This window comes from Cervus canadensis, chromosome 19 (assembly GCF_019320065.1).
Source record: "Cervus canadensis isolate Bull #8, Minnesota chromosome 19, ASM1932006v1, whole genome shotgun sequence".
Classification (NCBI taxonomy): Eukaryota; Metazoa; Chordata; class Mammalia; order Artiodactyla; family Cervidae; genus Cervus; species Cervus canadensis.
The window spans coordinates 27,184,107-27,196,627 of NC_057404.1; the positions used below are offsets into that span (position 1 = coordinate 27,184,107).

At 33.4% G+C, this 12,521-nt stretch overlaps 1 protein-coding gene across 1 annotated transcript in view; it reads right to left on the reverse strand.

Annotated features, from left to right (window-relative positions):
- NCAPG (non-SMC condensin I complex subunit G) overlaps window positions 1–12,521 on the reverse strand; it is a 41,643-nt gene that overhangs the window by 2,576 nt on the left and 26,546 nt on the right. Inside the window, exons 14-19 of the mRNA XM_043438493.1 lie at window positions 10,692–10,919; window positions 3,681–3,862; window positions 3,238–3,412; window positions 920–1,081; window positions 539–677; window positions 113–196 (exon numbers count right to left, since the gene is read on the reverse strand). Of these exons, the coding sequence (XP_043294428.1) occupies window positions 113–196; window positions 539–677; window positions 920–1,081; window positions 3,238–3,412; window positions 3,681–3,862; window positions 10,692–10,919 (970 nt within the window). The remainder of the gene's footprint in view (window positions 1–112; window positions 197–538; window positions 678–919; window positions 1,082–3,237; window positions 3,413–3,680; window positions 3,863–10,691; window positions 10,920–12,521) is intronic.

Here is a 12,521-nt window from a genome sequence, read left to right on the forward strand (position 1 = left end):
CAAAAAGAAATTTATGTAAGACAATGAAAAATCTTTACACTTACCTAAGGAAACAAAGTATTTCATTGGATACCAAAACTGAAAAGTTGTAAAGTTAGACAATCCATATTACCTCTGTTGGTCTTTTGCTGAGTGGATTTCGTTCGATTTGCTTTTACTTCCTTGACAGGAGTTATGTATACATCTTTATTCTTTTCTATTAAAGGAAATAATACAATTATTAAAAATAGCCTCATAAAAGATGAGCAAGTCAGTGACAATCAGTCCCAACAGCAGCTACTGAAATGTACCATAAATAAATGTCGCAAGTGTGAACACTGGCAAATAAGCAAGCAAAACTCTTAAGAACATTGTAGGCATGGTATTATGGTGAGAAATGTACACAAAAAAATCTATACAAGTACAATAAACACTTATCAGTAATAATAATACACTTTCCCAAGTGAATTTAATTAGAAAAACTTTTCTTCCATTTCTGACATCTATCACTTATATGTTAGAGGAGGAGAATCTTATACTCAGGTTACGATATCGTTACCATCTTCACTCTGAAGAGCAGTCATAGTTGTGATGTCATCCTGTGCTGCTACAGCTTGGTCACTATGTTCTTTAATTCCTTTTTCTAACTGAATCTTGATTTTCTCCAAAGCTCTTAGACACGTTCTATCTTTTACTTGCTGTAATAGAAAAAAAAAAAATTTTTATGTAGCATATTTTTTAATGCAGCATTTTCTAACCTTTTAAAAAAACTATATAATGATAAAATTAACAAAGCATTCTAAAAATTCTATTATATTTATGAAGGAAATATTTAAGAAATGAGCACCAAGTACTAATGTATGTATAAATCAAATATAATGTAAATTCTACTTTGATAAAAAAAACATATACACATTAAGAGTGACTAGAAACTACTTACTTCCTGAATCTCATTCAACACAACCAGAAGATCTTTAGCAAGATCGTTACTGAGTTCTAAAGAACTCAAAGTTTTCGTATAGACCCGAACTTCTGGTGAATGTGGACATGTTAGGATCTCACTGCAAATTTTCATAGCCAGATTGTCATGAACTGTTAAGGCCTGGCAAATCAAGAGAAAAATACTGATAAATTGAAATGGTATCTTTATAATACAGTCCTACATATCATTTCCAACTAATGATCTTGTCATAATCCCAAAAGGTCTAAAACAAAATTAACATACTCCTCCCCATGTGAGCTCCCCTTCTTATAGTAGATGCTGTGGTACAATGTGTACTGAACCATTCACTCTCCAGGCTACCATGAGTTTTAGAGGCTAAAAGTTCCCAGGTGTAGACTGAACCAGACTGAAGACAAAATAATAGGCTTTGCTTAAGATCACACTTCCTCCCCAAGAGTTAATCCACACTGAGTAACTGGTAGATGTACAGGTACACAGCCCAGCCTTATCTCAATTCTGGACAAAGCAAAGAACAATCCCAATTCTGGAACTTCCTGTGAGATCAGCTGAGGCCTTAAGACTGCATGACAGTTCAATTTCTTCCTCTGCCCAATCTATTTCCTTCACTCCTCCAAGATGCTGCTCATCAGAGTACACCCTAATGTCAACAGGTTCTTGAGGTCTTTAGTCACCATCACCTAGGACCTCAGAGTTATCTTGGATTCCTCCAATTCCCCTGCCTCAAACAAAGCTCTTTCTCCTAGGCTTCTATACCAGCAACTTTTTTTCTGTCAATTTCTACTACTTTTTACTACTACTTTCTATTCTCTTTCTACAAGCATTTATCTCCAAAACCAATTTTTAACTGCTCTCTTTATTAATATTCTCTATTCCTCTTACCAATTCACCACACCTAATGAAACTGACAATCAAATTAATCTTCCCAATAATGACTGTTATCCCATTAAGCCTTTCATTATACTCTCTGCAAATAGAGTCAACTCCAAATTCCCTAAGGCCTATTCAGGATCCTTAGCTATAATGATTTTTCCAGTTCCCCAACATGACTTGTAAAACCAGCTACATTTGATCATCTGTACTGAGTCTTTTTCTCTATTCAAACCACTTCTCAAATCCAAACAAGGCCTAAGTGAAATTTCTCAGCGAGATTTAAAACTAGTAATGCTGAACTTATCATCCAAACCACATGAAACTTGCCATCTTTTAAAATGCTAAAGCACTTAACTATATCACTGACCCTTACTATATTTTGTCTTAATGTTTGTAATCTTCTTTCTAATAACATGTAACTTAGTAACTCAAATGAGGTATGCAGTCACTAAATATCAATTAAAACAAGACCAATACCTTCAACTTAATACACTGACGTCTGAAATAATTCATAACATTATTTTCAATATGGTGAATGTTTGATCAAATGATATTAAAGGATTAAAAACCAGTTTAATTTAATTTGTGGGAGAGTATGCACTAACTGTATCTTCTCTAAATTAAAAACAAAACTAAGCTTCAGGTGAGTTTCATCCTTTGAATTCCCCTTCCCTGTATCAGAAACATAGCAGGTAAGTCCATAATTGAGCACTCAATGAGCCCTACATAACAGGTCATTATTCAGAATGAGTAACAGCCAGCATGAGGTGGGGAGCAGATGGTAAAAATGATGAATTTTTGGTAATTTCTGTTCAGTAGCAAAAATGTTAGCACTTTTATTTTTATATGATTATCTCCCCATTTCCCAAAAGGCTTTTTTAAATTAAAATGTAGTTAATTTACAACATTAGTTTTAGGTGCATAACAGTTATTCAGTATTTTTATAGATCATACTCCAGTTCAAATTATTTTAAAATAATGGCTACATTTCCCTGTGCTATATAGTAATATCCTTGTAGTTTATTTTATAAATAGTAGTCTGTGTCTCTTAATCCCTTATCTCTGTCTTATCCCTCCCCTCTCCTCTCTGATAACCACTAGTCTCTATATCCGTTTGTCATATTCATTCTTTTTATTTTTTAGATTCCACAAATAAGTAATTAACAGAGTATTTGTCTTTGTCTGAATTATTTCAGACAAATAAATTATTTCAGACAAAATACCTTCTAGGTCCACCAACATAGTTGCAAAAGACCTTTTTCTTTTCTTAGTGTTACGTACTACCACATACACCAGAAATCCCAAGATCAATATGCAGCCTCTCTATTTTAAAGAAACTATCAGAAGGATTATTTTACCAAAACAACAGTGACCTGCATGCTAGTTACTACCCTTACCATCCATAGGTTAATATACTCACCCACCTGATAATCTTGGGACTTCTTGGCCTGAGGATTTAACCCACTTGGTCTTGTCAAATCTACAAGTAACTCAGCAACATTAGTGATATCTATTTCAGCTAAAGGAGAAGATGCTGGGGCATTGGCCAGTGTTTTCAGAGTTGGCAGAAAGGCTTCTTCAAAACATTCCTGGTTAGTCCTATTGAAAAACAATTCAAGGTATGTTAGCAAAGAAAAAGCATATGATTCTTTAAAAACAACATTATATGTAAAATTCACCCTATCAAGATATAGTACATGTTTATCTAGGAAAGAGCCAAATAATTCAGGTAGATAGAATCTAGGTAAATTCTTCTCATTTACTACTGAAGAAAAAGAAAACTAACAACAAAATACTATAAATATGACTCATGAGGAGCCTAGATTCAATTTCAAGCTGGACTTTGGTTATCAATATGACTAAATACCTGCTTGCATAAGCAAACAAGGGGAAGAACACGCCTAGGCAATGTCGAAGTCGAACATCCTCTTCAGTCACAGGATTGTACCATAACAAGACAAGATGAGAAAGAATCCTGCTGCTGACCAAAAGTCCAGAGAACATCAGCTTGGCTAGTCCTTCTGCAGCTCCTGTCCTGAGTTCAGACACCTATTAAAAATGACTTTCATTAAAAGAAAATTTTTATTTGTATTAAAACTTCCCTTTTAGGCCTTACATTGTAGCCCATCCTACAGTACTTTTATATAAATTTATCCAAAATCATTCATGCTATTAATGATTATTTAAAGGCACATAAGAGGACTTTATTTCTTTTTAGGTTAAGGCTATGTGACAAACTATTAGTCTAGCTATAAATTCCCTTTCAACTCTTCAGAAGAACAAAAAGAACCAAAAGGTAATATTGTGAAACCAGAAACCAAAACCATATATATTAAACACTTATCATGGTGCTAAGATATAGAAAACTTTCAATAACGGTCTCTACCATCAGAGAAGGTGTCTATAAATGAAAGTTCCACAGGCAGGAGTGGCAATATGTGTGAATAACAGGTAAAATGTGAATAGAAGGTGCACAAGAAGAAAAAGGCATTCCTGGTAACCAAAACTAGAGAAAAAAATGAAAAAGAGATAGTGGTATTCAAACAGGTACAGGTACAAAAGAGTAGCAGTTAAACATACTGGCTACTGAGCCTGAATTAAATTCAAGCCTCTGACACTTCCTAGCTGCATAATGTGATCCTATGCACATTACTTAATTTCTTTGTGCCTCACTTTTTTCATATATATAAAATGGGTAACAGAAGTACTTATCACAAAAGACAAAGAATATATGTAAAACTCTTAGAAGCGCCATCCACACAGTAAACCCTTAACAAATGCCAGTGATTATTTTTATTACAGATAGAAAGTAAGTTTTCTTAGGAATCAGATTAGAGAGACCTTGAAAGTTAGGTAAAGAAGTTCACCCTCAATGAAGTAGGATATAGTTGAAGATTTTTGAAAGAGTACTTAGACAAATGAGATTTCAGGAAAATTATGTTGACAAATCATAGATTATTTAACTAAATTCTGTGACGTATATGCAGACTACATCCAAAACGTTGGGCTGGATGAAGCACAAGCTGGAAACAAGACTGCCGGGAGAAATATCAATAACCTCAGATACACAGATGACACCACCTTTACGGCAAAAAAAAAACCAGAGGAACTAAAGAGCAGCTTGATGAAACAGAAAGAGGACAGTGAAAACACTGACTTAAAACTCAACATTCAAAAAATGAAGATCATGGCCATCCAGTCCCAACACTTCATGGCAAATAGATGGGGAAACAATGGGAACAGACTTTATCTTCTTGGGCTTCAAAATCACTGCAGATGTGACTACAGCCATGATATTAAAAAGACACTTGCTCCTTGGAAGAAAAGCTATGACCAACTGAGACAGCATATTAAAAAGCAGACACATTACTTTGCTGACAAAGGTCCATATAGTCAAAGCTATAGTTTTTCCAGTAGTCATGTGGATGTAAGAGTAGGACCATAAAGAAAGCTGAGCACTGAAGAATTGACGCTTTTGAGCTGTGGTGTTAGAGAAGACTCTTGAGAGTCCCTTGGACAGCAAGGAGATCAAACCAGTCAATCCTAAAGGAATTCAATCCTGAATATTCACTGGAAGGGCTAAAGCTGAAGCTCCAATAGATTGGCCACCTGATGCAAAGACCTGACTCGCTGGAAAAGACCCAGATGCTGGGAAAGACTGAAAGCAGGAGGAGAAGGGGATGACAGGATGAGATGGTTGGATGGCACCACCGATTCAATGGACAAGAGCTTGAGCAAGCTCTGGGAGTTGGTGATGGACAGGGAAGCCTGGTGTGCTGCAGTCCATTGGGTCACAAAGAGTTGGACCCAACAGAGCAACTGAACAACAACAATGTTGACAGGCCATAATCTGGGAATGAAAGACAAGTCTAAACTAGAGGGGACAGAAGGGAAAACAGTGGAATGAGGAAATACAAAAACTATTTCAGAAATTTTTTCCAAACTCAAAAATAAAAAGAAAAATATAGAGGTTGATAAGATTAATAAGTGCCAGAGTACTGTGGAAAGAGTACTTTCCACACACAAACTCATTTAGGGCTCAAAACCACCATGAGGGCAGAGACTTTGTTCCACCCAGCACTGTACTCTCAGGAGCATATAGTGACGGGCACATAAATAGCTGTCAAGTACTTACTGACTAAATTAAAGAACCAGCCCACTGAATAAGCATCATTTTCCCATTTCAAAGATTAAAAAACAGTCCAGAGACAATAAACACCTTATTGAAGATTCAAAGATGTTACTAGAACACAAGTCTCTAAGTCTCCAATTCCAAAGGCTGCATGCCTTTCATCTTTTTAAAATTTCTAACATAGGAATTTGAATTGGGACAGGACTTCAGGTCTTTAAAGCATGTAAAAAAAACTTGTATATGGCCTAGAGGACAATTAAGAAAGTCAAGATTTTTTTAGTGGTTATGACAAAAATAAAATCAAAGTCACAGAATCTAGTGAAGCCAGAAAGAGATTAATGAACCTGCACTATTTAAAAAAAACAAAAAACCCAAAAAACAAAACTCATTCATCTACAGTCAAACAGTTTTCCTGTTCAAAGTTTTCTACTGACATCTATGCAATGTCAGCAAGCCCACAGCACTGGATAATTCCCAACAAGAAGTCAGTCTTATTACTTGGCTAGTAACTTAAAATTTAAGAAAATACTAATAAGGACTTATTTCCACCAATTTATAGTCAAAATGTGATGTCAAAAACTGTTACAGTAAGGAAAGACATTAAATGTTAATATTAAAAAGGTCAACTGATCAAAAAGATACTTACAAACATAAAACAAACAACAGAGCCCCAAAACATCTGGAATACATTGATGGGACTGAAGGGAGAAGACAGCTTGAAAACAGTAACTGAAGACATTAATACGCCGCTTTCCGTAACGAATAGAACAGCTGGACAGACCAAAAGGAAGTAGAGGACTTAACACCATGAACCTACCAAATATACAAAACACTCCCCCCAACAACAGTAGACTGCCTAGTCTCTTCAAGTGCACGTGGAACAGTCTCAAGAATAAAGCCTGTATTAGACCCAAAACAAGTCTCAATAAATTCATAAAAAATGACATCATACAAAGTATCTTCTCCAACTACAATGGAAAACACCTGAAAAGCATAACAAGATAACTGTAAAATACAGAAGTATGTAAATTAAACAATATACTCTTCTTACACACCAACAGGTCAAAGTAGTCATCAAAATGAAAATTAGAAACTACTTAATTAGATGAATAAAAATAAAAAACAAAAACTTTTGATACGCACCAAAGTGTTCAGAGGAAAATTTATAGCAGTAAATGTCTACGTTAAAAAAAAATCTAAAACCAATAAGCTAACTTTACATCTTAAAGAACTAAAAAAGAGACAGAAAATTAGAGGGAAAAACAAACTCAATGAAACTGGAAGTTGGTTCTTTGAAAAGATCAACACACTTGAAAAACCTTTAATTATATTGACAAAAGAAAAAAGACAAAAATAACTAAAATCAGAAATGAAAGCAGGAACATTACAGCTGACCTTACAGAAATAAAAAGGATTATAAACATAATACTAAGAACTGAATATCAACAAATTAAACAAACTAGATGAAATGAACCACATCCTAGAAACACACAAATTGCTTAAGAAGAAATATAAAATCTGAATACACCAATAAAAAATACATAGATTGAATAAGAAATCAGAAACTTCTCCAAAAGGAAAGTCTAAGACTAGATGTGTTCACTGATAAATTCTACCAAATATTTGAAGAACTGATATCAATCTTTCTCAAAGTCTTCCTAAAAAACAGAAGAGGAGAAAACAATTCCTATCTCAATTTATGAGGTCAGTATTACCCTGACACCAAAGGCAGACAAAGACAATGCAAGGAAACTATAAATTAATTTTCCTTATGAATACCAATGTAAAAAATCTTTACCAAATTACTAGCAAACCAAATCCAACAACATATTAAAAAGATTATACAACTTAACTCAGTGGGATTTATCCAAAGAATGCAAGGGTGGTTCAATATAAGAAAATGAAGCATTATAATGTACTATAGCAATTGAAAAAAAATCACAGGATCATTTCAACTCATACAGAAAAACCATTTGACAAAATTAGACATGCTTTTATGATTAGGGGAAAAAACCTCAGAGAAATAAAAATAATTTCTTCAAAATGATAGAGGGCATTCATGAAGAATCCACATTATAGTCAACAAAGACTGAAAACGTTCCCCCTATGACCAGAAATAGGACGAGGATGCCTTCTTTAACCACTGCTATTCAAGACTACACAGCAAGTTCCAGCAAGAACAATTAGACCAGGAAAAGAAATAAAAGATATTCAAATTGAAAAGGAAGAATTAAAACTGTCTCTTCACAGATAACTTGATCTTCAGAGAGAAAATACCAAAGAATACACACACAGAGAAACTACAAGAGTTAGCAAATGAATGCAGCAAAGTTGCATGATACAAAATTAAATCAATCCACACACAAAAATACAGTTGAGTTTCTATACAATATGAATGAACAATTCAAAAAAGAAATTAAGAAAATAATTCCATTTACAATCCCATGAACGGAGCGGCCTGGTAGGCTACAGTCCATGTGGTCGCAAAGAGTCAGACCAATGCAATACCTTTTGTAAAGCAATTATCCTTCAATTAAAAATAAATTTTTTAAAAAATGGGCAGAGGAATTGATAAACATTTTTTGAAAGGAGATACACAAATGGCTGACAGGTACATGAAAAGGCGCTCAATATCACTAATCACCAAGAAAATACAAAACAAAACTAAAATGAGGAACTTCCCTGGTGGTCCAGTGGTTAAGACTCCACCTTCCAACACAGGGCGCATGGATTTGATCCCTGGTTGGGAGAACTAAGATCCCACATGCTGTATGGTGCTAGAAGAAACCTGAATACTTTTATGCAAAAAAAAAAAAAAACCCAGCAACAACAACTGATCATACCTTGCACCATATACGAAAGATTAACTCAAAAATGGAAAAAAACCAAAATGTAAAAACCTAAAAAAGAATTTAAGGGGAAAAAAAACCCCACCACAATGAGATTTCACCTCACACTGTTAAAATGGTTTTACCAAAAAGACATTTGGCAAGAATCTGAAGAAAAAAGAACCTAGGTGCAGTCTTGGTGGGAATGTAAATTGGTGTAGTCATTATAGAAAGTAGAAAGAAATTCTTCAAAACAGTAAAAACATAAATACTATATGATTCAGCAATCCCTTTTTGGGGTATATATCCAAAGGAAATGAAAAGAGAATCGTGAAGACATATCTGCACTCCCATGTTCACTGTAGCATTACTTACAAGAGCTAAGATATGAAAACAACCTATGTGTCCATTAGTGAATGAATAGAGAAGCTGAGAGATATATAGTGCAATATTATTCAGCCATAAAAAAGGAAGGAAATCCTGCCATTTGCAACAACAGGACTAGACCTTGAGGACAATAAACTAAGTGAAACAGCCTGACAAATACTTTTGTTGTATCACTTATATGTAGAAATCTTTCAAAAAGTTAAACTCAGAGAAATAGTAGAATAGTGGTTACCACAGATTGGTGAGTGGGGGCAAATATAGAGAGGTTTGTATAGATGAATAAGTTCTAGAGACCAAATGTAAAACATGGTGGCTAAATGATAACACTATAGTATTACTAAAATCTGCTGAGAGAACATAAATGTTTTAACTTTAAAAAGAAAGAAAGATTGAGGATATATTAAGCAATTAGTTGGGATGAGGAGCAGAAGCAAAATCCTAAAATAGCAAAGAAGAATTAATATATGACCTGGTAACCCTACTTCTAGAAATATACTCAAAAGAATTGAAAACAGCTACTCAGCCATACATGTCTTCATAGCAGCACTATTCACAACACCCAAAGGTGGAAACAGTCCAAATATCCTTCAGTGGATGAATGGCTATGCAAATTGTGGTATATACATAGAACAGAATATCATTCTGCCATAAGAAGGCTTGTGACACAAGTCAAACATAGATAAATCTTGAAAAAAAACTAAGAGAAAGAAAGCAGACAGGAAGTCACATATTTTATGATTCCATTTATAGGAAATATCCAGAAGAGTTATATCCATAGAGACAAAATGTAAATTGATGGTTGTTACAGGCTGGCAGGAGGAGACACTGGGAACAACTACTTAATGAGTAATTTCCTTTGGGATAATAAAAAAGTTTTAAAAGTTAGAAGCAGTGGTTGCACTACACTAAATGTCAATGCATTGTTCACTCTAATATTGTTACTTTATGTTATGTCAATTTCATCTCAATAAAAATTAAAAATTTTATAATTTAAATGTTTATAGATGCTTTAAAAATGTAGTTAATGAGTACCTTAAGGAAAGCGATCTAAGCCCATACCATATCTTAGAACTTGCGCTCACTCAATATAAGATTATTTTAAATTATTTCTCAAGACTCTTTGGGAGGACTTCCCTGGCAGTCCAGTGGTTAAGACTCCGTGCTTTCAGTGCAGGTGGTGGGAGTTCAATCCCTGGTCAAGGAACTAAAATCCCCGTGCCAAAAAAGAAAAAAAAAAAACTCCTGGGGAAGAAATTTGTAAGTCATAGATCATAAGACAGAGAAAAAAGATGAAAAAACAACAACCTCCCAACAGTCATTTCATTTCTGTTTATACTTCAATTCTCTAAACATGTAATATGATAGTGGGAAATCAGGTATATTATAAGTGAAAGAATTTAATTGATATTCAAAAGGCAAAAATCTTAAAAATGCTGGCCAAGTTTAAACTTCAGCTTAAAAACTAAAGAGCATAAACATATATATGCTAAAAATGACCTTGTACACTAATAGGGCCATGATTATTTCTTACCTCGCTATCTAAGAAATCAGAAAGTAGTTTCAGAACATTCTTGGCTATAGCAGTCTCTTCTTCAGATTCTTTTGACTCTTGCTCTTCATCGGTGTTTATGTCTGCACCTTCCTTTTGAGTAGCTTTGATTTTTTTAGTTTTAAATGGTTCAAATCCAAATGTCATCAGTTGGTCAAAGATTGCCTTTAAAGCACTTATTTTTATTGTCACATCATCAATTTGCAAAACCTAAATTGAAACAACATCCCCCACCAAAAGTAAATTAGGTACACTTTCATTCTGTTCACACAAAATAAAATTAACATATATCTTAGTCTAATTTCAACAACAGTGTCAAGTCTACATATAATATTTTTAAAAATGCAATTAAAATTTATTCTAAAGTTACTGTTATTTATACCATGACGTTTAAGAGTTACATTTCTTTCAGAAAAAGTTCATCAGTCAGTAAAAGTTTCCTGAACTAGAGTCAAGCTGAATTATATTATTTGTTCCTTTTATAAATAAAAATGTGTATGAATATGTGTTCAACGAGTATATGTTCAACTATGATTTTATTATGTTTTTAAGATCTAGAAAGACTGCTCCATTATATTGCAATTATTTAGGTCATCTATAAAGACAAAAATATTACATCCTAACTAATGAAAAGCATTTACTAGAACATCAGTATTCCTCTAAGCTATCAAGCTTCATTAAAGACAATTTTTTTCTTATTAGTGCAATAAATTCAGGTTTCATTAATCATCAGTTCAGTTTTCATTGAACTGGACTCTTTTATAAAGGGAAGTAAATCACAAAACCCAACAGTTTGTATGAGTATCCTAAGTTAAGAAAACTGAATTCCTATAAACCAAATTTCAAAGCCATGAAAAAAAATAGAGTTGAATGTTTCTGCTATGAAGAAATTTACTATTAGTATATTCTCTAATGTACTTAAATTTTGGTCATTGATAAGCCTGATTGATTGATAAACTATACAGCTTAGCCCATAGAATGAAAAAAAAAAAAAAAATCACCAGCAAGTTTGTCAAATAAATGAATTGAGAAAAATGGCTCAAAATTACAAAACTTAATTTCAAGGCACATCTATTACATTTTCTTATGGCAAGACTTGGAAATTTGCCAAATCAAAGTGCTTATTTCTAAAAATGTAGTGTCATAACCATTCTCTACAAATTTCAAACACACTACTCTCTCAACAGCATCTTGGCTTTCCTTGCCCTTTTCAGTCCTTTACTGACTAGCAATAGCTCTCAAAATTGGGTTTTTTTTTAATGAAAGATTTTAAAATTAAGTAATTTCCCTCTTCTGCCTTTCTAACAAGTGTAGATATATTTCTTAAATCAGTTTCTGCTAGTCAAACTTGATTTAAAAAAAAACAAAACTGATTTCTTACTTTCCCAAAATATAGCTCTTTTCCTTTAATCTAAAATCTTCCAATGACAGCTCTGAAAATACCTTAATAAACAAATGAATCTGCTGTGGTTAAATTCTTTTGAATGCAAATCCCTTTGAAGATCTAATAAAAGTCCAACCCAGAATAACATTCAAAACATAGGCAAAATTCCATAAACAATTTATTTTACTGCATTTGTATCTGGTATCACCCATATTTTTAATGTACAAAAAATTATACTGTTAATTTTTCAGACAAACATTAATAGCCAGTCCCTGAAAAAAGCTCAGAGATCAAAGTTAAAAGTTAAAAAAAAAAGGTCAATTTTAATTGTTTAAAATTTTAATTCCATGACAAGACTACTATTAACTATTTTGATTTGAAATTAAGGTAAAATTATGTAATGGTCTTGATAGGGAACATTCATTTAT